The sequence below is a fragment of the Heliangelus exortis genome, chromosome 1 (genome assembly GCF_036169615.1).
Source record: "Heliangelus exortis chromosome 1, bHelExo1.hap1, whole genome shotgun sequence".
Taxonomy (NCBI): domain Eukaryota; kingdom Metazoa; phylum Chordata; class Aves; order Apodiformes; family Trochilidae; genus Heliangelus; species Heliangelus exortis.
This window is the reverse complement of record NC_092422.1, coordinates 27,997,315-28,019,816: the sequence shown is the minus strand read 5'-3', so window position 1 is coordinate 28,019,816 and position 22,502 is coordinate 27,997,315. Positions and strand designations below refer to the sequence as shown.

The window sequence follows — 22,502 nt, the reverse complement described above, 5'->3', positions numbered from 1 at the left end:
GTGTATGCACTGTTACATGAAGGTTATCAGTGGTGCACGTAGCCTCGTGTAACTCCATTACTCATAAACCAATGTTGCTGCCTGTAAAGGCACAGCTGTAAGGGCATTTGCTCTCTCTTTGGTTAAGCAGGCTTATGCAAAAGGACTTGTCTATCTACTGCAGGGAAGCCAAACCCTGGCAGAACAGTATTTTCTTTGCCCTAAGTGTTTTTTTTTTTAATCCAGTCATTTTCATGGGATAGTGATGATTTTTGAAGCATTTTTTAGTTTGTTCACCAGAATTTCTCTCTAAGCATGTGTATATACAGGAAGGAATTTATTATGGTTGAGATGCAGGGCTGGAAGCCAGGAAATCTACTTCTGGCTGTGCCACAGATTTTCTGTTCCAGTCCTGGCAAAGTTTTCTATGACTTTGTGCTTTAGCTTTCCTCCACATAAGAGCTGCTTTACTTCCTCACTGGAATCCAAGACCATCTTAATTGTTAAAAACTATTTGAAGTCCTTGGATGGGGAACCCTTTCTTAAATATGATATTGGGATAATTACAGTGGGTGGTGAGTACGATAAAAATACAGAGAGATTAAAATTCTGTGTTTTTTTATGAGATGGCTGCCAAGCAGAAGGTTCTACTGAATGACTTGACTAGAATAAGTCTACTGGGAGCAGGTACAGAGAAAGCAGGGCTGGGAATTTCACCTTCTCAGCCACCTTTCAGGAGCTGCCTGCTCAGACTCCTAAACTGCAGTAAGCTTGTCCTGGTGAGTGATTTACTGCCTTCTTAAATTGCAGGGATGGTGTCTACCTATGGAGACAGTGTGAAGTAGTTAGCACACTGAATTTTTCCCCCATAAATTTTTTCCACTTTAGTAGGCAAGTCTTAAAATGAGGATTATGAGAGAGTGAATTGACTATTTTTGTCTAGCCAGGCTAATACCTCATGACTGTTGCATAGCCAGTTGAAGACTTCTCTGTATCAGGAAACTCATTAGCCTATTGCAAATGAAACTACTTGTACAAACTACAAGTTAAAAGAGCTGTAAATATTTTCCATTGAAAGTTTTACTGACCTAGAACCAGTTTTCCTGATTTGTTTTTTGTTATTATACTAAATAGGTTCTAATACATAGCTGGCAAAAATCTTTCAAATATTAAAAAAAAGGCATGAGAAGGTAAAACGTTTGGACTGAGTTTGTGAGGTTCTCTAAGTTAAAATAATTTATCTGTGTGCAGTTGCTTAAAAAGGGAGAAGGAAGCTTGGAATAAAATGAGAATTCTTCAATCCTGTGCATTTTAAATGCTTCTCTTTTCAGAATGGTTTCAGTTTCCTTTATAGGAAACGCAACTGCTCCTCTCTGGCTTGTAGAGAGAATTTCCTTTTTTTTGTCCTCTGCTCTTGGACTCATAGGGCTTTTAAAACCCAAATATATATATAATATACATACAGTCTCTCTGAATAACTTGAGCACAATGAATATAAAAATACATGCAGCAAATATGTAAGTCATACTTCAAGAAGTGCAATTTCCTTTATACACCTTATTATTACTAACAAAGTGAACTACTGAGGAATACTATGTAAGAGGGGATACAGGCATAAAGGAAAACTGACTTGTGTTGGGTAATAATTTTTAAGCAACTAAGAGGCCAAAGAAGTATATAATCTGTTGCTTTCCTAGCTGGTTACCTGTCCTTTAAGTGCAATTTTGGGTCTGAAGTGCTCCTGTTGGGACTGTGTTCAGAAGTCACAGTATCCCTTAATGTAATTGTAATCCTTCAGAGTACTTACAGGTCTACTTGAGGCTTTCTTAATACTCTGATTGACAGGGAAACTTGTTAAAATAATGAGAATATGGGAGAATCTTTAAAATTAGTACTAATTTGAGATTTTTGTTTCATTTTATGTAAAACTATTTTGGAGTATGGTTTTGGGGAAAGTTGGTTATGCATAGTGATGGAATAAGTGCAGGACTATGTCCTGGAGTTTGTCATGCAAGTTCTGGAGATATTTTTAGACTATATAATTTCAGAAAATATTATATGTGTCCTCTGCTTATATTTTAGAGCTTGCATTATTTAGTTTCTGTTGATTGTAATTATTGTGGAACAAGTTGAAGAAATACGAGATTTATTTTTTTTAAGCACGGTGCTGTACATCTGAAAATAATTTTTGTGGTAGCACTAACAGAAATGTGCAGCATCTAACGGTGAAAGAAGGTTTCTTATCTCAAAGGTTCATTTAATGCTAATGAACACATTAGGCCTACCTGGAGTTATGTAAATGGCTGTAATGGAATACACAGGTTGCTTGTTTACACTCTAAATACATGGCAGTAGTTACAGCAGTGTTTTAGGCCACTAACAGATGACTGACAAATACCTGCAAAAAGCTTCTTGACTTAAATTGTTCGTGTAAGTCATGGAAAGTCCCAGCAGCAGTTTTTGCTTACATTCAAAGATATTTTGATGTGCAGAGTAAGTTTTTCTGAGAATGCAATTAAAATAATATCCAGGGGGAGCAAGCAATAATTGGATACGATATCATCTTCACGTCCATTTGTTAATCTGATTTCAAATGGTGGCCCCCACCTTTATCTGATATGCACAGCATTAACAAGTAAGAAATGCCACACCTGCTTACCCCTCCCTGCAGCTTCAAATTTAAATCCTTCATGTTCTGTTACAGACAGTGTGCATGGATGTATATTTAGGCACTGCCACTTTAAGCCTCTGCCCCTTTATATGGCCTCAGTTTAGGGGAGAAATTACTTGGCACAAAGAACACAATCCCTATTTCCATTGCATCTTTGGAGTAGTTTAAGGTAAGATGATCAAAAATGGTTCTGCTGCAGTATTCCTTGGAGGCCCAGCTGTGTCTGTAGTAGACAGTGGCACGGGGGTTGACATTTTGTACCAGCCATCCAGATAGAACTTGAGGTGATGTTCAGAATTGTATTTTACAGATTAATTCAGGGAGGCTTCTTTATGTATGTATTCCACGCATTAGAAATGTGTTAGATGATTATGACATACATTAAGTGTAACTGCTCTTAGAGCAGGCTTGTGAGGGGTTAGGTAACACCACATTTTTTCAAGCTTTAAGCTGTAGATTGAGTGGCTTGAAAGGATTGGGCTAAATTGTGAAGTTAAAGGATTGAGAAGGTGAAGAGTTTGAAAAACAGACATTGTTTAGAGAGAAATGGGAAAAAGATTAGGAAACAATCTTAACAGCATCATTTTGAAAGGGTAGGAAATAGGATGAATTTCTAATGCATTTCTAAAATGTCGGGCGGGAAGAGAGATGCCTTCATCAGAACACAATACCCAAGTTTCTGAACTCTCACTTACACTTTTTTTGCCTTTTAAAAAAAATACACATTTATTCAGTCACTCTGCAAACATGACTGACAAAATGTCAGTATTTTAAATTTCTCTATATATTTATTCTGGAAATAAGTTAAATGGTTTTCTCTAAAAAATTCTGGCTCTCCTGAGCTTATGCTTTCTACAGCATAGAATTAGAAATTCAAAGTTTAATTGGAGTTGGCAGAAATTTACCAAATACTCTGTGATTAAAAATTCTTACTCAGTACTTTATAGTTGCAAAATATGACTGTTTTATCAAAAAATAATTTTATTTATTAATAAAATCAACAGCTAAGTTAAGCAAATACTAGGACAGTAGGAAGGAAATGTAAGAAGCTTCATGAACTACTTTGGAAGCTATTCCAAGGATGAAATAGGTCCAGAGAACAGAACTTGTTAGAATTACATTTGTAATTCTTATAGCCCGAAGGGTCTTTACTTTTTTGATCTTTAGTGTAAGGTTTTACCCAACATATATTTTCTAGCCAGGACTGAGGTACACTGGTTCCATGTCAAGATTACTGGTTATCCATGTCCTTCTTGAGGATGTATCTCTCTTTCATGCCAGATGACTTGCAATCACTGCATCAGGTGCTTGCAGCTTCTTGCAGTTTTGGCTAAGTGGAGGACTCCATTTTGGTACTAGAGGATTTTAATCTCTGCCAGAGATACCACAAAGCCTGCAGTTACATTCCTATTCTTATTTTTATAAAGGGTAACATTAAGAAGCTATTTAAAGAATTTACCATGATCATTCAATAAGATTTATATGTATTTGTGTAGTTTAAAAAAACCCTATTAATTTGGTATTAATTTGGTTTCCTTCACAAAAATGGAATGTAAGAAGTTAGGGGAAAAAAAAAGTTTCATAAGAGTTGCTCAAGTAGGTGAGCTAATTAGTATAGATAAATCCTGACAAGAAACTTCTTGTCAGGGGAGAACTGCTGCCAAAAAGCAGAACTTGGACTTCATTGATGTGAAGAACTATTACTTTGTAAATGTCTAAGTCAGCAAATAACCTCTTTAAATTTTGCATCTTAAGATCATTTTAACAATTGTTTAGCATATCATTAGTAGTGGTAAACTCCTACTACAAGTACTTAGCTGATTTTCCCCTCTGCAACTGCTCTTTCCTTCCAGCCCATATCCTGAAGTTTTATGAAACAAATTCAGTACTTTATGAACTTATTTTAACATTTTTGACCATATTTAGCAGTTGCACTTTCAGTGTGGCAATCAGCTACTACCTAGAAGGTAAAAAAGGGAATGTCAGAACTTTGGAGGAGGGAAAAGGGATGTGTTTCTTGCATAGTATATTAGAATTTTCTGCTGAAATCTTGAAAGGAACAAAGTTAGGGTCTCAGATACAGAAGATGTTATTTAGGAAAGACCACAAAGTTCCTACTTCTGCTTCTTAACTGTCTTTTTATTTCTTGAATTTATTGGGTTTTGATAGAGTTTTTAGATCGACATAAACAGTTGAAATGTGGGCTGTTGCTCAAAGCAATCTTATTGCTGTCCCTTCAGGGCTTTTCCTCTGCTTCTTCCCTTGTGCTGTGTGTATGTGCACCCTCAGCTGAATGGGGGGAACAGTTTGGTTTGAAAGGAATTCTAGCAATTATTTTTTTCATAGTCATGGCAGTGCTAATGCTAAAGCAAGGGATGGAGCAAAAAGTGTAGATATGTAACTTAGGGAAGCACCACCAGACTTAAAACTGATTTAAGCCAACTGTGCTGTAAATGTTATGACAGAGTGTTCAACTTCAAGGCTTTCAAATCTTTATTGTTTTGACTCTTGGCCAGGCATTAATTTAGTATTGGTTAGTCCATGAGGAGTTTAAAAGCCTCTGCAAAGCTGAAGAGTGATGTATCCATGCTTCTGGTTACCACCCTATAATTTATTTTCATGTAAATGGCTTTATATATTTATATCCTAATAAAAAAAGCTATGAGCAGCAATGCATACTATACATTGTCTTGCTTCCCTTTGTGATGAAGAGGGATGGTATCTTTTTAAGGCAAATATCTGATCTGGACTCCACTGAAGATGCTCTGAATTTCCTAGCTGATGTCAGGATGTTGGGTGCTTTGGGCCAACTGTCTTCAGTAATGGTTTGCATTTTTATTGTAGTGTTCCAGTCTAAAGAGCCAGGTTGACCAATTTAAAGAGCTAGAAAGTTACAGACAAATGTGCTTACAGGTACCTCATGCTACCTGCAGTTAAAACAAGAAGTCTGGAGAGTTGGGTATCAGAGAGATAAATCCAGGTTCTTTGAGATTGTTGGTTTTGGGTCTAACTTGAGAAATACCTTAATTTTAAAATTTTTTTAATTTTTTTTTTTTTTAGTGAGCCCTTTGTTTCTATTTCTTAGCCTTTCCTAAAAATGATACTTAACTTCTTGTGGGAGAGACAAAGTCAGTGAGAGATCTGTATAACTGGGACTGGAAACTTTAATTCATTTGACCATGCCACACATCTGCACTGTTATTCCTGCACAGATCTGTTGATCAAAATGCACTTTACATTGCTTGAGCTAGAGCTGTGCTCAGAGCTGTTGGTGTAGTTGAAGTCTTTGTAAGAAGTGGGTTTTACTCTGGATCTGTACCCTTTACTCTGGATCTAAACCCTGCTAGGCTTTAGTATGCACAGTGTGCTGATGGCAGGAAATGATCAAAGTAGAAAGTGTGTGAAAGTTTGAGAGAAATGTCTGAGCTGCAGTTCAGGTTTGTTTTTCTAGTGCAAATAACAGGAGAAGCTGTAAAATCCTACAGACTTCAAATTGTATTATATTCTACCTAATGTGTGAGCTTTACATGCTCCTGAGCTTGAGAGCTAAAGGGAAACAGCTGGGAGGTTTCTAAGCCTGGTGGTTTCAAATTCTCTGGAGAGAGAGGAAAGCTTCCCAGTGATGTGAGCCTTCCTTCATTTACACACATATATGTATATGGTTGTATGCAACTTCAGTAAAAATTTTCAGATTTTTCAGTTACATCATGCATGTTGTTAGTTCATGGCATGATCAAGTTTCAGAATTAGAATGATACCTTTTAAATCACTGATCAGTGACCTTCTATTTTGAAATTGCTAAAAGAAGTACCACAGCTTGGTTGTAGGACTAGCAGAAGGAGTTTGAAATACTTTCTGTTGGAAAACATGCTGGCAAAATGTAAGATTTCTGCAGCATTATGTTTCTGTAAAACTTCTTTTTAAAAGGCCAACTGAATTAAAAATATAATAATCTTAAGAAGCTAATTTTGTTTTCCTTAAATTTAAGGAAGTAAAACTAGGAGCAAAAGACTTTAATTTTTTCAAAATAGGATGTCAAATGCCATGGTTTCATCAGAAACATTGAAACTTTGATTCTGCCCTTTTTACAAATGACCAAGAGTTTCTCACAGTAAAAATTCAGAGACCTTGAATAGAAAGGCACTTTGCTATTGAAGAATTTCACCTTTTTTTTCTTGTGAAAACAGCAGGATATTTTTAGTTCAACGAGATCAAGAGAAACAGGTTTTGATTATTTGATAATTTAATGTACCTTCTCAGCTAAATTAATTTTACTACTTTGTGGATAGGTGCTTAATGTCTCTGATTTATGAGTTCAAGGAGAGTCAGGTACCTTCTTTTCTGTATGTGTTGCATTTTTCAATTATATGCCAATAGTATTAAAACTGAAAGATAAATGGCCAAGGAGCAAACGTTGTACAGAGGAAGGCAATGGCAGAGTCCATGCAAATTTCTTGATTTTCATAAACACATCTACTCCCTACACACAGGAGTATCTGAGCACTAAAAAGGAAGAAGTACCAAAAATACTCTTGAAAGTTTTTCCATTTGTTAAGATGTTACTTTTTTAACACTTGTCATTTTAAAGGAGGCTTGGCTTCCTCAGTATCTGTATGAAGACCCAAGACTCATGGCTTTGTCTCAGCTGCACAACCTTGCTTTTAAGTCCCCAGTTGGATGCAGGCTTTTCAAACCAGCACAGTTTTTGTAAGGCACTTCTCTGAGGTACCTGGTTGCCCCCATGGGTCTTCCAAGGAGCTCCCAAACCCAATCCTTGCTTCAAATTCCAGAATGGCTGGGCATAGGGGCTGCAGGTGGGAAAACTGGTTGCTGAATATGGATCCTTCTTATATGTGTGTAGCACAGAGCATTCTCAAAGGAAGAGATGTGTTTGCATTAATGCTGTTCAAATGTGAAGTGGGCAGTCTGGTACGTGGTATTTCAGAAAAAAAAAACACATTTTTTTTGGTCTTTTTATAACTTGATTTCAAAACTTGAAGGTGATTAACCTTGCTTTCTTAGATCCCTGTGAAGTTATCCAAACTCAAGTTTTAAACACAAATTTCTGTTGTTTCCCTGGGTATCAGCAGGATCTATTTTGCTTTTGTATTTAATCACTCAAGCCTTTTTGTCCAATCCCAAGTTTTGTCTAAAATCACTTACCTTTTGTGCCTTACTCAGCTTGTTTAAGTAATTCAGGCAGCTGAGGGGGGAGGAAATAGCTTGGTCTAATTTTTAAAAAGCTTGAAGGAAGCTGAAAAAGAAAAGGTTGTGGTGGCAACAAAAATGTTGTGGTGCTGTCAGCTGTCTGTATTGCAGCACTCAAGTTACTATGTCATTATTTCTATCCATTTTTTCTACTATCCTCCCTGCTGGCAAGGTGACTTAGATTAGTTGATTTTATATAAAGTAGTAACCAGCAGTTGTCTTCTGTGAAATCCAGTAATCACAGATTTTATATTTACACAGAAAAGTGCCTTGGCTTGATCTTGTGGTGTAAAGTAGAAACAGTGTTTTGAAGCACTATAAATCACTACTTCCTGCATCCTTTTCCTCTGAATATCTAAGGGGCAAATGTTCTGGCTTCCAGCGTGGTTTTTCAGACAGTGAGCTTGTTTTTCTTCACCGATCACTCTTCAATAAATAAGGTTGTGTGACCATGAGGAAAGGCACTGAATATCATTTCTTACATGATTTTGTGAAAATATAGTGGTCTAATTTAAGGAAATGTTAGCTCTGCCTTCTTACAGATGTTGCTGAGGTCCACGTGACTATAGCTGTAGCTGCAGTTCACAGACATCCTCACTTTGATCTTACATAGACTGTTTAGATTTATTTTTTTTTACAGTGTTTTTGGCCTTCTTTGCTAGCTTAGCTACAGCTTTTGGTGTTTGAAAAAAGTTACAGCAGATGTATTGCATTATATTAAGGTTTCTTTAGTCTTTTTGAGGATCCTACAGTAATTCTATGGATACTTGCACACAGTTTAGTGTAAGACAATTCTGACTCCATCACTTTCTGAGGGATACCTCTGTTTGACAGTATTAGTTACAATTTTTCCATCTTAGATCTATGAAAAGCTAATTCTGACATACTAATTTAGGAAGTGTTTCTGGTGTGGTTATACAGATTTACAGTTTGTACTGAAGGAAGCCAACTAACACTGTAGGTCAGTGAAACTGCCCTCAAGAGGAGTTGGGGGGAGTGAATTGCTTCAGAACTAGCTGCAAAACTTTCAGAGGAAACAGTAGGAGAAAGACTTAATAAATTAGGTTAATATTAGATTTGTAAAATTACAAAACTGTAAATTGTAAAAACTAAGTGTGAAATGGTTGTAACATGAAAAAATACAGACACCAGTGTCTTCTGAGGTTTTGTTTCAGATCTGTTCAGACAAGTTATTGAAAAGTTTGGGGTGTTTTCAGTGATTTTTATACTGTTTTGCATCACACTGTCAAATTCAATGATTTATTTTCAGATTGGGAGTATGTATTTTCAATGAAGACTTAAATAATAGCCCAAGACTTTCTTTAATCTTCTCTTGCTAATCTGATTTCCAGTGCACTACTCGTTACCTCTATTATATTGTATTTTGTTTTGATTGTTAAATAACTGCTTGTAAGGCAGAAATACTTCATTAGGGACATTTTGTTTAATTCTGTCAGCTGAGCATTCAGAAGCTCTGCATATGCTTCTGCTTTGAGAGGTAAGCACAACACAATGACAGCCAGGTTTTGTCTTGAGTAAATACTGTTGCTATAAACCAACATATTCTGTAATGGTAGTCACAGAAGTATCAGCTCACATTAGGATCAAAACTCTTCTTAAATAATGGGTTTATACCCAATATGTTGTTAAACTGATAGTTATAATTTTTTGTTGTACAGCTGTTTATGTTACAACTTCCTCTTTGTTCTCTTTGTCATGTGTAATTTTCTTCAGATGGAAATATTTTCTAAAAGTGTTTAATAAATCCATTGCATGAAACAGTTTTCATGCTCCTTTTACCGTGTTTTATTATGAAACATGGCATATTGTTGCTTCTGGAACTCCAATGTCTTTGTCCTGTTTTTCTCTTTTAGATGATACAAAGCACGTTGTGGGATATTTAATAGTGCTTTTTACTTTTAAATACCAAAAAGCACTCTGTTCTTTATGGTTTCAGGACATGTGCCATTCCCTAGCTAGTACTGCTTTTTCTAGACAATTAGTCTTATGGACATGCTCATCCATATCCTCTGCACATTGTCTTTTTTGTTCAGTTCATAATTCCTTTACTCCTTGTTATTGTTAAAAGAGACTGTCCTGCTGTTTCAAGAACTGCTATTTACAAATAGCATGTTTACTAATTTTAGCTGGATTAAGAGGATTGTTGGTGGTACAATGTAGCTAAATTTGTCCATCTAGTGACAAACAGGAAAGAACTCAAGACTTGAATTTACAGGCTTTAACTGAAACGCTCAAGGAGGCATTCATTGTCATGTCTCTTCTTGTACTTGGAAAAATAATTCCTGGAACTGCTCTTAATTGTTCTTGTAACGGGGACTGTGTAAGTCAATCAGAAATGAAACTGCTAGAAAGAGTGATATGTAGCACTGTGACAATCTGCTTGATCATCAACCCTAGAAATTACATAAATAAGTTCTCTTTACTGAGATAGTTACTTTGTGACCCAAAAATTTTTCTGAAGAAAAGAAGTGCTTAAGTACTGCTTTGCCCCCGAGTACAATGATTTTTCTTATATGGAAATAACTATAGAAGTGTTGTTCTTAATACTGTGTGATGTCAGTTAATATAATGATCCTTTTAAGCATCTGTTTTCTTCTTCCTTTGCTGAGTCTTCACACACTGTAGTGTTTTCACAGTTTAAGGATCTTGATGTAATTAACCTCAAGATTTTTGGCAGGACATTTTGTTGTTGACTGATATCACACCATTTCCAGCAGTCAAATGATTCACATAGGGTTTTAGTTGATGTATTCTAGGTGATTTCTTGTGCTGAGGGGAGAAAACTGGCACCAGTTCAGATTGTCTTTAGCTTCCACCTGAAAATCTTGGGAAGTGAGATTAATCCAAGAAGTAGTCATATTGAAGCCTGGTTTTACCCTGGGGAGGCAGGCAATAAACATGCCAAGTTCTTTAGTTATGGGTTGTTTCTGCAGCACCACTGCCAGTGCAGACCCCAGATCCATCTGGAAGAAGCTCGTAGCAATGGCTTTGGGGAAAAATCAGATGCAGGTTGAGCCTACAATGCTATTTTCTTACATAGCATTCAGCAGGAAAGGATTATTGTATTCTGTAGTGCTTTATGGACCTACCAGTGCAGTTGCTTTTTGAATTAGTGCGTATTTTCCATATTCACAGTGTTCTGTAGTTGTTGCTTCCACAGCAGAACATGTGGGCTGTATGAAAAATTTGGTGGTTTTGGCTTTCAGTCCTACGGCCTGAAAATTTAGTTTGGTGACTCTGATAATCCAGGGGCTATTATACTGGCATAATGCAAATATTTTATTATTTTGCTAATAATTCTTTCAGCTTTCACTTTTGAGCATTGAGTGGTGTTTTCAGAATTACTCATGCTAAGTTTGAATACCTTTTTTTTTTTTTCCTTTTTTTTTCCTCTCTCCTCTTTTAAATAATGGTAATGTTAGAGCCTTTTTGAAAAATGCAGACATTTTCCTCTTTCATTATTTTTGCTTGTATCATCACCTATTATTACAGCTATTTTATCATCGAAAGTCACGGGAGTGATTTAAAGAGTGAGCTTATTTTTCCTAAAATGGAATAGTTTTGTGCTTCTGGCAGCCATCTCTTCCTTACCCCTGCTACATTTCCTTGACATTTGTTAATGTTAAACAGCAGCAGTTGCAACATGGAGCATGAGGCTTCACTGATAACCTCTCTCTGCTGGGAAAATTGACTTTATTCAGTCTTTTAGTATCTGTTGTAGCTCCATTCCCATCTGCCCTCTGGCAATGCTTTCTTTAAAGAGAACCTTACCTGAAGGAGCCTGTCAGAGCTGTTGATCTGGTTTGGAGATCTTCTGCAGGATCACCCTGTTCACAGATGTGTTGACTGCTTTAGAGGAGAAATCTGGGAATTTGTGAGGCATGGTAGTGCCACTGAAAGGTGGGTGTCATCCTCCAGCTGCTCATTTCTGCCCTTTCATCTGACCAAATGCAACCACTTGCATTGCTGTAAGGTGAATTAAATAGGTGAGCTACTCTGAATGTAAAACTAAGGCCTCCCCTGCCAAATGTGTTTTAAGAACTCCAAGTAAATAAAAAGCAAAACAAGGAACAACAAAACCATAATTCCCTGGATCAGATCTCCAGCTTTGTTGACACAAGAGAGGTTGGGGATGATGGGGAGGAAGGAGGGAGGATGTTGATGGACAAGTTTGGAACTGTGTTTGAATTCTTAGATTTGCCAGGTCTCTTCAGAACCTTTGGAGGAAGACTAAATTACTGTAAAACTGTAAAGAGAATAGATTTGCAGCATCATTTAAAAGCAACAGAGGCTTAAGATGTATACCCAGGCTCTGGTGGCCTCACTCTCCTTCTCTGACTTGAGAGATTTGACTCCTTATTCATGTGACCTTAAGTAGCTTTTGATAAGAAAAGTTGGTTTTACCCATGAGAGGTATCTGATCTCATGTTATTGAGGAGCTAGAGACTGCCTAAATCGGTTCCACATTTTATAGATATATTTTTTAATTTTAAAAGAAAACTGGAACATGAGAGAACTGGACGTGAAAATTCTGAACTGGCTTGAGGTTAGAGCACCAGCTTTCAGGTCAGCTGGTTGTGTGCTTTGCATCAAGGACTTCAAAAACCAAGTTTCCACGGTTTTAATATGTATCAGTATGTGGTTTTCATTTCCTCCATAGTTTATGACATTCTAAGCCTCTTATGTGAGGAGGAAAAGCCTGTCAAAATATTGCTTTCAAATGACCAGAACTAATAAACAGTCACTGTTTCTTTTCTGCTTTTTTTTTCCCTTGGCATACTACATCCTCACAAACCTTGTTGAAACTATTACTTGATCTTAAATGCTGGAGATCAGTACAATAAGAATAGGACTTGTATTAAACATACATTTGCTCTAAGAAGTTGAAAGCTGATCTGTCAAGTGTTCTTACATTAATTTAACCATTAACATTGCTATTGCTAATGGATTTCTTTATAAATTTTTGTAAGAACAAGCCCTAATAGGAAAGTAATATATAACACAAATATATAACACAAATTAAATTATTTCTATTAAATCAAATTACTAAATTGTTTTTATTTAAACATGATCCTTAGTCTTACTGTTTTTTATAGCAAAAACTATTTAGGCTTAGAATGTGAAGTGTAATTTTTTTGGCAGGCCTAAATTATTCAGAATTCTGAATACTAATTGTCATGTGAAATATCTGAAAATACAATTGCAAGCAAAAGTCAGCTTCCTGGGTGTGTGCAATTCTGGCATGGGAAAGAGGGATGCAAATAGCTCCTCGCACTCCTTGCATTTCCATTCCAAAGCTGTCAGTTCTAAACCCACTTTGTTTTGCCTTGAAAGGTCAATGCCACCTGTTAGCATACTGTGAAGAAGAATATTTATTAAATATTTTGTATTCTATTGACTGATTCAATAATTTGAAGTGGTGTTATTAAAAAAAAAAACAACCAACAAAACAAAAAGACCAAACAGTAGCCCCAGGGAAGCTTGGCATTGAAATATATATTATACTTTAGTGACAAACACTTCATTAACATTTCTTGTGGACAAATAACTAAAACTTGAAAATCAATTAGGAAATTATAAAGAATAAAAACATTAAGCAACAGAAAACAAAGACAAAAGCAGTTTTGATATGCTGCAAACTTCTAATTAGTGCTGCTGAGAGAAAAGCTACTCAGGGACTTGCTCTTTACACCCAAACCCAAGGACAGATGTTCCTCATGTAAGGATTTTATGTCTTTCATTAAATCTTTTCATGGAAACCAAAGTCCAGTTAAACATATTGTTGGGACAGAGCTGATGTAAATATCAGGAAGCTGGGAAGCACCTCTGTGTCCTGTTTCACCATAGATAAATAAAGATTAGCCAGCAAGAATTTCTGCCTGTTTTGTCCATAAAAGGAGCTTTCAGCCTGGGAAACATCACTGCAGATCCTTGTGATGCAGGTGTTCCTGCAGGGAAGTATCCTGCAGAGGCTCACTGCCTGAAGCCCCATTTAATTCACTGAGTTGGGTGTTGCAGAGTTATAGTTAGCCCTGAGTAGTGTGAGAGAAGACCAAGATGAATTTTTACTCTTCATTCTGATGCCAGTGGCTGTTTGACCTGGAGAAATTTTAGGCCTTAATTGCTTTCTTCCTTTTTGCACTAATAAAATGGGGCCTTTCTAGCCATCACAGGGGTGTCTCAGATGAAAAAAAAAAAAGTGTTTTGCTTAATGAGTAAAATTTGTGTCTGCATCTAGGAATGGTAATCAGTTACTAAGCATTAAATTGAAGTAAAAATGGCAAAGTTCCTTTCATGTGAAAGGAATGCATTGGAGGTGACCTGCTGGCCTGAAGTGTTGCTTAAAAGCTTTAAAAGCCAATATAAAATTAGTAAAAGATAGTGTGAATAATGTCACTCTGGAAACAAGTTGCTGATAAACATTCTGGTTCAAAAAAGCTGGACCCAGGGTTTCAAGCTCTTTTGTGACTCTTACTTAGAGCACTGGTAATTATCTGGTTAATTACATCATATTTTGCTTATTTAAGCAGGAGAGGTAGATTGTTGACTACCAAATGGTGGGACTGAAGCTCACCAGAGTTTGCCCTGATAAACTTGAAACCTACGCAAGCTGCAGATTGTGCTTCAGATTTACTAACTCAGTCTTTTTGATGCTTACATACAAAGAAAGGAGGTAAAGTTGTAATTAAGTGACCAGTTTTGCAATGTGGGGGAATAGATGCATTTGAGAAAACCCATCTCTGCATCTTTTTAGGTTGTGCCATATACCCAAGTTGTTTTTTTTTTTTTTGTCTCATCAGTGTATCACCTACTTGTGCAGCTATGTGGCTGTGTGTTTGGAAAGCTGACAGTGGGAGTGCTAAGAAGTTCCTGGGGAAAGAGCACAGGGTCTTAGTCTAAAGTCCTTCCAGCTTTAAGGTGGAAATTGTGATCAGCAGCACACCTGCCTTAAATTTTAGCAGTTTTCAGAACAAAGTAACTTTTTCCTGCCTCTTGCAACCACAGGGCCAACAACATTTCTGTAGTCAGGGTAGGTGACTTGCCCGTGGTTTGCTCAAGGGCACACATTGAAGTTGGTACTTTCTCATATCCCACTGTTACTGCTGGGGGCAGCTGGGTGACAGCACCTACTTATCTTGACACATTTTTAACCACATTGTCAGTTAGCATTTGTGAGAGCCAAAAAAGATTAAAAACTAAAAACAGTACTTTTGTAGTCATTAACAGCAAAAATGTCAAATGAAGTGGGATTCACTCTTAGTCAAGGAATCGAGTTGTTTCAGTAATGAATTAGTGATTGCTCTGGAAAAGTAACTTGTCTTCTTCAGGACATAGTGAAACACTGATGGGAGTAATAAAAGAGGTAAAGTGGCCAAATGAATGAGAAATGGAGAAGATCTTGGCTCTGCATTTCTAGCAAGGGCAGCAGTGAAAGAAGCAAGTGAGAAGTACTTGCACTTCTGAGCACAGGAAAAGATGATGCAAAGCAGCCCAAGAACTGATCTGGTTGAGAAATGTTGGAGAAAAAACGATGTGGTTATGACTCAGTAGCTTATGTTTTTCACTTGCAGATGGAACAGCTCCAGTATTGCCAAAATAATAATGAAAAATTTACACAATGTGGAAAATTGTAATTCTCAATTCACTGTCATCTTGTTGCTCTGAAGTTTTAGTTAATGTACTTCAGAAGAAAAGTGTTCTTTTTTTTAGAAATAAAGCTAAATGAGAGAATTCTTAATGCAAGTTTTAATTCTGGTAAATCTATTGTATTTTTACTAGGCCCTTGCATATTGCCTTAGCCAGGTGATGCAGCTTGCTTTACATGCATGCTGTGCTCTTTGTTGTTATACATGAATATTAGTAGCATGCATTTATAGAGTCAAACCTTGGACAATTGAATGATGCATTATAAATGAAGTTGTGAACTGATTGATTTTACTGCTGTCTTTTGGGAGATCATATGGAGGAAAGTGCTGAATGTGTGGTTTTGCTCAGTTTGTTCCCAGTCTTCTGGATGCTCCTTTTCCCCTGAGAAAGCAGATATTTGCTAATCAAATGTTATTCTGTTGCTTCTGGAGTTCTGCTGCTGTACTTCTGGAAGACAACATTATGCTCAAGGATGAGTCTCCTGTTTAAAGAAAGCAAAAAGCCAGAAACCATCAACCCTGTGTTTTCAAAATTAGGGATAAATATGGTGGCAATATATTTTTCCATGCAGTCTTATTTTCTCAGCATAACAATACTCTGTACATAACAGACAAGTAGCAAATGCCTAAAATTTTGTTTCTTCAATACTGCTGTTTATTACTATAATCTGCTTCAGCCAGAACCTTCTCTGATCAACTTAGATCCTCTCTGCATTGCCTCCTACCTCAAGCTTGTAGTAGTTTCAGTCTTATTTCAGCTGCCTCCCCTGAAATAGTGGTAATTGACCGAAAATAGTTTTGTTTCTTTTGGGCCATGAGGGCAGAGACTTAATTCATCCAGAGTGACTGCAGCTCTTACCAGAAGTGTCCTTGAAATATGACACTGTGGAGACCAAAGTAGTCCCCCGTGCAGTTAGATGAGTTGTGACTGTGGTTTGTGTATTATCATATGTAAAATATTGGGTAGATGTTGCAGCAGAAGTGGATTGATACGAGGTGCAGCAGTAACTTTCAGTCACCAATAGGTTCTTTGTTTTGTTTTAAAATGTGACCTTTTATGTACTTCTGTTCTATTTGCTCTTCTTTTCAGGAATGGCTATTTAGTAGGATGTATATATATGTATATATATATATTCAATGGACTGCTGTTGAAACATAAAAAGTGTCTAGTGTATTCAGTAGTTTAAAATTTTTGGTTAAATAGTAAAAATTTATCTGGTAAAATGTGAATCTTCTGAATTTTTGAAAGCATTTATCTTTTGTTTAGGACCATATTTTGAGGGTTGTATTTAGAGGAGAAGGAACAAAATCCACCTGGTGTGGTTGTCTATTCTCAGCAAAATGTGCCTGTCATTTTTCTAGGGGTCACCTTTGTTTGATCTTATCAAGCTGTCAAGAGAACGAGAAGGCCAAACTGATCAGCCTGAGCCCACTTCCACTCTCAATCTGCCTCTCCAACATAATCACACTGCAGCAGACCTGTAAGTGATGTGTGTTTGAGGTCTAGTGAAATGTGATATTAATATTGCCCTTAATATTTAAACCTACTTGTATTCTGTTTTCCTACTTGCTAGGCATGGTGCTTAGGTCATGTCAAACTGTTGAATTTGCTGTTGCTTCTTATACACATGAATTTAACTAAATCAAATGCTGAAATATTTTTTTGCAGACCCTCTCAAACTTGTTATTGCAAACTGTTATCTTACTTGCCTAGGAATAAATAAGTCCCTTTGTCAAGTATTTAATCAATAACTTGGATTTTTAATTCCTGTTATAGTAATAATAGGTTACAGTAGCAATTAAATTCTTATAATGGGGGAAGAGGGAAGGCTTCCTGAAAGTGTTATTCATATAAAATTGTTCCTTTATCATGTGATGTTAAGTGCTTAATGTATGTTCAATGTCCAGCTATCTTTCTCCTGTGAGATCTCCTAAGAAGAAAGCATCTGGACCTCCTCTAAGTGCTACTCCCACACCAGATGCTCAGCCAGCTGTGACTCCCCCAACACAGAAACCACAGAAATCTGTTGCCTTCTCTGTGTTCTACAAAAAAGGTTTGTTACTTCTGTATGTGCTGAAATTGCAAAGCTATCTCTTGTTATTTATCATATTTTGGTTTTGAAACTCAACATTTTTTAAAAGGTAATAAGAGAATCTGTAGTAAACAGTGTGCAAAGTCTCAGCTGCCTCTAGAAGAAACAGTAACATGTGCCAGCAGGTTAACGCAGGAACTCCACACACCACAGGTTCAAACTGAAAACTTGATTGTAAAATTCCCCCTGTACTTAGCATTGGTGAGGCCACACCTTGAATATTGTGTTCAGTTTTGCTCCCCAGACCCCCAGAAAGTGCTGGAGTGAGTCCAGAGAAGGACAAGGAACTAATTGAAGGGTCAGGAGCACAGATCTTATGAGGAGCAGCTGAGGTTGTTCAGCCTGGAGAAGAGGAGGCTGAGGGGAGCCCTTATCTTTCTCTACAGCTGCCTGAAAGGAGGGTGTAGTGAGGGGGGGGTTGGTCTCTTCTCCGTGGTAACAAGTGATAGGACAAGAGGAAATGGCCTCAAGTTTGTGTCAGGGGAGCTTCTAGCAGCCTTCTGATATCTGAAGGGACCCACAGGAAAGCTGGGAAGGGACTTTTTACAAGGGTGTATAGTGAAAGGATGAGGCCTGATAGTTTCAAGCTGAAAGAGGGTAGATTTAGATTAGATATTAGGTAGAAATCCTTTAGTGTGAGGGTGTTGAGGTACTGGAAGAGGTTGCCCAGGAAAGCTGTGGGTGCTTCTTACCTGGAAATGTTCAAGGCCAGTTTGGATGGGGCTTTGAGCAACCTGGTCTGTCGGGAGGTGACATGTAGGGTTGGAACTAGTAACATGAGGGTTGGAACTAGAAGATCTTTAAGGTCCCTCCCAATCCAACATGTTCTTTGATATTAGGAAAGATTTCTTCATCAAAAGGGTTGCAGGCACTAGAGCAGGCTACCAAGGAGATTGGTGTAGTCACCATCCCTGATGGCATTTACAGGGTGCATAGATGTGGTGCTTAGGGACATGGTTAAGGGGTGGACTTGGCAGTGCTGGGTTAATGGTTAGACAAGATCTTAAGGGTCTTTTCCAACCAAAATGATTGTATTATTCTGTAAGAATGGTCACACAGGCTCAGATAGAGGATTCTTCTAACATAGCACCCTTTTTTTCAGCAGTGACCATAAATAGATTCTATGGGAGGCTTAAGAACTTGACAAGCATATGTGGTGCTTCCTCAAAATGTTTTCCCAAGCCTTGACTTTCTCCAGCTCCAGGGTTTTCTGAGCCCTTTTTAATTCATCTGCTTATTAACTTTCAGTAGGTTTGTGTTTCTAGATGCTTGTTTGTGGCTTCTACTAACTTCATTTGGTGGTTTGTAGTTCTTGTAGTGGGAGGTTGAACATTTAGTTGCTGTCCATCCTCCATCATCCCCTCTTTTTACTTTGTATGCCCTATCATTATCATTTCAGTTTATTTTTCTTCTCTTTTTCTCAAGTGTATCTACTGGCCTATCGTCGACTACATACCCTGTTCTTTCAGCTTCTTTCTGATCATCCTGACCTGGAACCCTTGATCTGGACACTCTTCCAGCACACACTGCAAAATGAGTATGAACTTATGAGAGACAGGCACTTGGACCAGGTAAGCTTAACAAGAAAGTATAGAAAGACTCCACTGGATGTGTTCCTTATACATTCTTTAGCCTTCAGAAATTGTTATGTGTATTTCTCTATTGATAACTCAGAAATTAATTTAGACTGAAGTCTGTCATGTCAGGTTTTTTTAAGTACTGGCAGTTGCTTCCAGTAGGATCTTTAAATACCATTTAGTCCTGTTTTCAAAATAATGAAGACACACCAACTTTTCTTGTAATTGCATAGGAAAATTTTTAGTTTCTTTGGCAAGAACCCGCGTGGCTGATAAATGTTTTATTATTCCACCTTAAAAGAGTAGCATGTGAAATTATTACCAGCTCTAATTAGTTGTCATACAGAACTAGAGGGAACTGAAGCTGACTTATACTCTGGAAGTTCTTATGAAGTTGAGTTGCATATTAGTTTACAGGGCACAATGAGTAATAGGAAGCTCACCAATTGGTTTCTTAAGTTGAAATGAAGAAGCTGAATTAATTTTCTGCATCTCCAGTTGTCTTTTCTTGTTTCTTTAATAGATCATGATGTGTTGCATGTATGGCATATGCAAAGTAAAGAATGTAGATCTTAGGTTTAAAACAATCGTTTCGGAATACAAGGAGCTTCCAAACACAAATCAAGAGGTATGGAAATTCTTTGTTCTACCTTCATAAAAATGTTACAGTCTAAGTGTTTATGGGTAAACATAAACTGTCTGTGTGAAACAAAAAACCAAACAAACTACACTTGAATGTACCAAAAAAAAAAACCTGCTTCACTGCATCTCCATTCTGTGGAAGAGAAAACTGGATCTAATACTTAAATATCTCCTTAAACATCTCACACAAACAGTTTGGTAACTCTCTTGAGAAAGCAAGCTTCATTCCACTTTTTGCTTAAAAATACTAAATTATGGGTGATTTGTTGTATTTGGAGACCTTATGAAGGATTCAGTTGTACTGCTAATAGGATTTGCAAAAGCAACCCAAGTTCTTTCAGAAGTTTCCTAACATCCAAGTAGTGGAAGTCAAGCCAATAACTTCCTTTAGAAACTTTGATAGAAATATGGTTAGGTATCAAATAGAGATGTATGGTTGTATATCAAACAGGTCTCTATGTATTAAAGTTGGAGGCTTAATTCTAAGATTCAGAAGCTCCTTCCTTTGTAAGGGCCTTTTATTGTACGTAATTTTTTGCACAAAATTATAATTATAATAGGAAACCAAACAAGCAATCAGTTTAATGACCTATAGACATCCTTCTATTAGCAGAATTTCTTGCAGTGTGTTTGTGTCTTGACAAAATTCCAGGCTTTTGTCTCCAAGCCTAAACAAAATTTATCCACATCAGGTCAGAAACGACGTTTTCAGCCTTACAAGGCCTGCACAGTAGCAAAACCTTTTTTTGGCAATTAGGTGTGGAAAAGTAAATAGAGTTTGGATTTGAAAAATGTTGTTACAGTTCTGATGAATTTGGTTTGCATAAGGGAGCTGTGCCAATTAATGCAGTAGGTGCCACTACTGATGTTCATAAATGTTTTTGGGGAAAAAACCCCAATAAAACAGTTTAGTACAGTTCTAAATGGTAGTTACAATAGGTTGTATACAGTACCCATGAGAACTTAGCTCTTACCTAAGACAAATTTTTGCATGGCTTTAGAAGTTTGTCATATGTAAAATTGTAACTCTTTTATTACTTTATCTGTTTACTGTGTCTGATTTTTCTCACCCTATGCAGACTTTCAAGCGTGTTCTTATCAGGGAAGAACAGTATGACTCCATTATAGTGTTCTACAACTTAGTGTTTATGCAGAAGCTGAAAACAAACATTTTGCAGTATGCCTCCAACAGGGTAAGCTTTTACTTCTATTCACTTTTATTTAATAGACTAGGAATATATAGACAAAAAACCCTTATGATTGCTTTATTGTTTTTCTAGCCCCCCACCCTGTCACCTATCCCACCCGTTCCTCGCAGCCCTTACCAGTTTTCCAACTCTCCTCGGCGTGTCCCTGCTGGCAACAACATCTACATCTCACCCTTGAAGAGCCCATACAAATTCTCAGATGGGTTTCAGTCTCCAACAAAGATGACTCCAAGGTCTAGGTAGGTTGTCAACAAGCATTTTTTTGACTAAATTAAAGGTATTTGAGGGATTTTAGTGGAAGCAAATTAGAAAACAGCACAGTCTGGATTGTCAATTGTCTGTGGTTATTGTTTCTTTTCTGGGTAAAAGTTTGTGCCCTGTATCTGGGATCTTTAGTTGTCTTCCAGCACTTTTCTATTTCAGTTTAGTCAATATTCTCAAGGAATTTGTTTTGTGGTTTGGTTTTTTTTTTGAGTGGTTTTTTGCTTGTTTGTTCAGGGGTTTTGTTTGTTTTTCAGAGTAGTCATCCAAGAAGGGCTTTCTGACATAGATGCTTAAATGTTGTTGGCTTTGTTTCCTGATCACACTCCTGAAGAACATAGATGAGCTTTGTATGCTTTTTTAAAGAAAAAATACTCTCTTCAGAACAAGATGGTTCAGAGTATTAAGTTGACTGAGCAGAATATTTCAAACTATTGGTCACTAGTTTTTAGCAGATGAGGATCACAGCAAATACACAGTTCCCCAGTGAGCTTTTCAAACTAGGATCAAGGAGTCACATTGTACCTGGCCCACTGTGTGCAGAAGTTAAAATATTTTATATTTTATGTTGAAGTTCTGCATGGTTTTGATTAACAAACACCCAAAGGCTATAATGAAAGGCTGATTATCTGGTACCCAACACTGAAGAGTCTTCCTGCTGATAAGGGGCAGACTGTGGGGCCTCTGATTGTTTTAAGCCAGTTTAATTTTTAGCTGTATAGTACAGTTGATGTGGCAATTCAGCATCCAGTGGCCTGAATGGAGAAATGGGTGGTCTCAACACAGCAAAACCCAGTCTGGGTTTGCACTTTTAAAGCAGAGAGAGAGAGAGAGAGAGAGAGGAAGAGACTTCTGCTAAGATATGCAAATTAGTGGTTTTAATTAGTGCTAAATAGAGCTTAATCTTAGTGTTAAATATACCTTAATCTTAAACACTTCTCTTCTTCATTTGGCAGAATTTTGGTGTCAATTGGTGAATCATTTGGGGTGAGTTTTAATGTTTTTAATGTCTGGTCTTGAGTGCATGTAACTTAGGAATGGAATAGTTTGCTGACACCTGTGAAACTGGCCAGTCAGTGTCTCTAGTTTGTTGCAGTGCTTCATGGCATTTGTGAGCACAAAGATTACAAAGGTGTCCTGTTAGCCCCTTTCAGATATCCACATTTCACTTTTAAAATGTTTTGCATTTTGTTTCA

At 37.1% G+C, this 22,502-nt stretch overlaps 1 protein-coding gene across 2 annotated transcripts in view; it reads left to right on the top strand.

Annotated features, from left to right (window-relative positions):
* RB1 (RB transcriptional corepressor 1) overlaps positions 1–22,502 on the top strand; it is a 76,562-nt gene that overhangs the window by 49,142 nt on the left and 4,918 nt on the right. The window contains exons 18-24 of one of the 2 annotated variants that reach the window (XM_071739274.1): positions 16,888–17,006; positions 17,434–17,579; positions 19,044–19,189; positions 19,719–19,823; positions 20,917–21,030; positions 21,118–21,284; positions 22,263–22,293. In XM_071739274.1, coding sequence (XP_071595375.1) covers positions 16,888–17,006; positions 17,434–17,579; positions 19,044–19,189; positions 19,719–19,823; positions 20,917–21,030; positions 21,118–21,284; positions 22,263–22,293 — 828 coding nt within the window. Of the gene's footprint in view, positions 1–16,887; positions 17,007–17,433; positions 17,580–19,043; positions 19,190–19,718; positions 19,824–20,916; positions 21,031–21,117; positions 21,285–22,262; positions 22,306–22,502 lie in introns of both variants that reach the window. The other variant, XM_071739282.1, reaches the window with a different exon arrangement.